The 4,505-nt window shown below is 43.9% G+C and overlaps 1 protein-coding gene across 1 annotated transcript in view; it reads left to right on the top strand.

The window, feature by feature from the left end:
• Positions 1-1,750: 1,750 nt before the first annotated feature.
• LACTBL1 (lactamase beta like 1) overlaps positions 1,751-4,505 on the top strand; it is a 41,482-nt gene continuing 38,727 nt past the window's right edge. Inside the window, exon 1 of the mRNA XM_007935690.2 lies at positions 1,751-1,913. Coding sequence (XP_007933881.2) covers positions 1,751-1,913 — 163 coding nt within the window. The remainder of the gene's footprint in view (positions 1,914-4,505) is intronic.

Raw genomic sequence — 4,505 nt, 5'->3', positions numbered from 1 at the left:
CATGAATGTTTTATTTTCATGCATTTATTCAATAAGTGTCAGGGCTTGCTATGTTCCGGGAACTGTGTTAGGTGAGGACACCACTGTGAACAAAACAGACAAAAATCCCTTCTCTAATGGATCAAAGGTACTGAACAAACAAGAAGCAAAACAAATAAGTGACTGACATAGCATATTAAACACTTTTTAAAGATAGGAAAAACATAGGGTAAAATGTCAAGATTTAACAAAGTTGAGTGGTGGGGTACCTAAGTGTTTACCTATATATTCTTCAGTTTGCTTGAAATATTTCATAATATTAAAGATCATCTGGCCTTGGTGATTGGGTGGAGGTGGGGAGTGAGGGAAAAGGAAGGACCAGCGCAGACCTTGACGTTTCTAGCTTGGGTGACTAGGTAGAAGCAGGTGCCATGAATTGATGTTGACAATATTAGAAAAGGAGGAGGAAGTAAAATAAGTCAGTACCATCCTGGATGTTGAGTTTCAGATACTGGGGGATTTCCAGGTGGAAATGTTCAGGAGACAGTTGAAAATGGGACTCTGATGCTCAGGAGCAAGAGAGCTGGGCAGAAGCTAGCCCATTGCCATCGAGTCAATTGCAAGTCATAGCGTCTCCATCTGTTACAGAGTAGAACTGCTCCATAGGGTTATCTGGGCTATAATCTTTATGGAAGCAGATTGCCAGGCCTTTCTGCAGTGCTGCTGGGTGTGTTCAAACCACCACACTTTCAGTTTGTAGTTAAGTGCAAACCGTGGCACCACTCACGGACCATAGGCAGTAGCTAGAGAACGTATATGAGAGTGGTGTTATTATGCATGAGATAACCTGGAGATCATGTCTTTCAAAGAATTTGTCATTTCATTTAAATAGTCAAATGTATTTGATATAAAATTGATATTACCTGTAGGATCTGTAGTGATGTCCCCTCTTTCATTTCCAGTGTGATAATTTGTCACCTGGGAGCTCTGGTGGCGTAGTGCCTAAGGCATTTGACTGCTAACCAGAAGGCTGGTGGTTCAAACCCACCAGCCACTCCTCAGAAGGAAGATGAGGCAATCTACTTCCATAGTGATACTGCCTCGGAAACCCAAGGAGGGGTTGCTATGAGTCAGGTCTGGCTCAATGGCATATAACAATAACAACAACAATTTGTCAACTAAGAATTGTGTGTGTAATCACACAATGAGGAAAGAGGAGGTAGAAAGGTGGAGGAACACAAGTGTTTGTGGCACACAGGTGGGAGAGGAGCCCTTGCAAAAGGAGATATGGAAGGATAAGTTAATGCAACATTTGATTAATACCCAGAGATGCCTCAGAAGAAGTACCTGGAGATGTTTCCTAAAGGTCACACAGCCTTGAAGACACTATGGAGCACAGTTCTGCTTTGCACACATGAGGTTGCCCTGAGCGACTGTTTGTTTTGGTTTTGGAGGCTTGTTCGAAGTGCCATGGGAGATGACATGGGTGAGGAGAGTTGGGGAAGGCTTCCTGGAGGAGGTGGGATTTCACTGAGTATATAGGAGAAGAAAGGGCATGCTAAGCAGAGAGCACAGGCTGTGCACAGGCACAGAGGTGTGGGTGTACATGTATGGCAGAGCTGTCAAAGGGGCCACACTGGAAGGGTTTACAAGTGTGACATTTATCCAAAGCTGTGGGCTGTCATGATGGGTGAACCTGAGGCTCGGAGCAGATGAGGGGCCAGAGTACAGGTCCTTCTGTCTCTTCCTTCTGTTGAACCCTGTGTGGGCCATGCCCTGTGTCCTTGCCCTGCTCCAGGTTGGCTGGCAGCCCAGGCTGCTGAAAGTGCAAAAGAAGTGGCTCTTCCCAGCCTCCTGTACCTTCTTTTTCCTGCTCTCAGTAGTCATGACTGGCTGTTTCCTGTGGCAATATCACCTCCCAAAACTGAAGTCTGGTGAGTTTCTCTCCATCCCCATAGTCCTCCCAGGCTCTGAGCTGCCACTTTCAGTCCCAGATAGTAGGGGAGGACCATACGATTTAGACTCAGAAGCTCTGGCCTCCGTCCTGGCCAGAGTCCAGTTTTCACTAACATGCATCACAGTCACATGACTTCTCTGTGCCTTAATGCTTGATGCCCTTGTGTATGAAATGACAATTGAATGTTACTAGAGTTTCCTTTAGCTTCCCAGCCTGGGAGTAAAACTCAGGGCCACAATAAAAGTGCAAACTGTGTTTCTCTGGTGTTGCTTTCAGCCTCTATGGTAGGATCTTCAGGGCCAACTTCCTTTGGGAGACTCCCTGAGCCACACACTGTATCCAGCACCCCCACAGGAACATCTCACAGGTATCCATGGACAGCAACTGCCATTTCCCAGAGCCTCTCTTTCCTGGAAGGAGCCCTGGTTGTGAAAGGGTTAAACACTCAGCTGTTAACCAAAAAGTTGGCAGTTCGAACCTACCCAGTGGTTCCACAGGAGAAAGAACTAGTGATCTCTTCCTTTAAAGATTACAGCCAAGAAAACCCAATGGTGCAGTTCTACTCTGTCACATGGGGTCACTGTGAGTCAGAATCAACTCTATGGCACCTAACACCAACAAGTCCTTTCTGGGCTGCTCAGAGCCGCACAAGGAGCCACATGGCTGCAGTGTCCATCAAGCCCTCTGTTGCTATAGCAACCCCTGGGCCTGCCAACAGGCTGTGATCCTGGCAGTCCAGACCCCCCAAGTCTCTGTTGAAGCAGACAATGTCTCTCTCCATTCCTCTGCGTCATCCTGAGTTACAGATGCCCCAGTGTTCAGCAAGGTGTGCTGGGCTCCCAAAATAAAAGATTTTTTTTTTTCAAATTTTTATTGTGATTTGGGTGAAAGTTTACCGAGCAAATTTATTTTCCATACAGCAGTTCACATGCATTTTATCTCATGACATTGACTGCAATTTCCCACAATGCAACAGCTCTCTTCCCACTTCCTCCCCATAGCCACTTTCTCCCTGTGTCCTTCCCTGCCATGCATACCTGTCCCCTGAGCTGTCTCCCTGTGTATGCACGCCCCCTCTATTCTCCCATAATTGATCTGTCCAACTAGTGTACCTACCTAATGTAAATGTTCAGCTCATATGTCAAAATCAGAGAATTTGCAGAAATGGCTCCTTCTATTTTCTTGCCAGCTCCCTGTGTTCCCTTGCCAATCCTTCCCTTCTAGGCTAAATTCCTTTATCAGTGGCTTCTTAGTGCCTCAAGCAATAGACTCCAGATAGCAGGCTGGCCTGTGTTCTAGGACTATGCTTCTCACTCTATCAAACTACCAACCCATAGCAGACTAATATTACTAGAAAGATGTAAAAATGAATTATTAGAGAAATTAAATGAGAAAAAGACATATACAATACAGGGTACCTCATTTTATGATACGATACTTCTCTTTATTGTGCTTTGCAGATATTGCATCTTTTACAAATTGAAGGTTTGTGGCAATTCTGTGTCTAGCAAGTCAATTGGCATCATTTTCCAGCAGCATGTGGTCACTTTGTGTCTTTGTGTCACATTTTGGTAATTCTCATAATATTTCAAACTTTTTCATAATGCTATTGCATACTTCCACCACTCATTTGTCAGTCTGTCGTACTGTGGTGGCTTGTGAGGCTGGAGGCTATGCTACCAGTATTTCAAATACCAGTAGGGTCACACATAGTGGACAGGTTTCAGTGGAGCTTCTAGACTAAGACAAACTTGGAAGAAGGAAGGAGCCATCCACTTCTCAAAGACTTGGCCAGTGAAAACCTTATCAATAGCAGTGAAACACTGTCTGATATATTACTGGGAAACTTTATGAATAGCCTTGAAACATTGTCTGACATAGTGCTGGAAGATGAACCCCTCAGGTTGGAAGGCACTCAAAATATGACTGAGGAAGTGTAGCCTCCTTAGAGTAGAGTCAACTTTAATGATGTGGATGGAGTACAGCTTTTGAGACCTCCATTTGCTGATGTGGCACAACTCAAAATGAGAGGAAACAGTTGCAAATGTCCATGAATAATCAGAATATGGAATGTACGAAGTATGAATCTAGGAAAATTGGAAGTTGTAAAAATGAAATGGAATGCATAAAGATTGATATCCTAGCCATTAGTTAGCTGAAATGCACTGGTGTTGGCCATTTTGAATCAGACAACCATATGATCTACTATGCCAGGAATGACAAATTGAAGAGAAATGGTGTGGCATTCATTGTCACAAAGAATGCATCAAGATCTATCCTGAAGTACAATGCTGTCAGTGATAGGCAAGTATCCATATGCCTACAAGGAAGGCCAGTTAATACTACTATTCAAATTTACTCACCAACCATCAAAGCCAAAGATGAGGAAACTGAAAACTTTTTTTTTTTAATTTTATTTTGATTTGGGTGAAGATTTACAGAGTAAATTCACTTTTCATACAGCAGTTCACATAATATACTTTGTCTCATGTCATTGACCAAAATTTACAATGCAACAGCTCCCCTCCCACTTCCTCCCCATAGTTACCTCTTCCCAGTGTCCATCTCT

Source organism: Orycteropus afer, unplaced genomic scaffold, assembly GCF_000298275.1.
Source record: "Orycteropus afer afer isolate SDZICR_OR568_19922 unplaced genomic scaffold, OryAfe1.0 scaffold00031, whole genome shotgun sequence".
NCBI lineage: Eukaryota > Metazoa > Chordata > Mammalia > Tubulidentata > Orycteropodidae > Orycteropus > Orycteropus afer.
The sequence above is the reverse complement of the archived record's forward strand: the minus strand, read 5'-3'. Positions and strand labels throughout refer to the sequence as shown.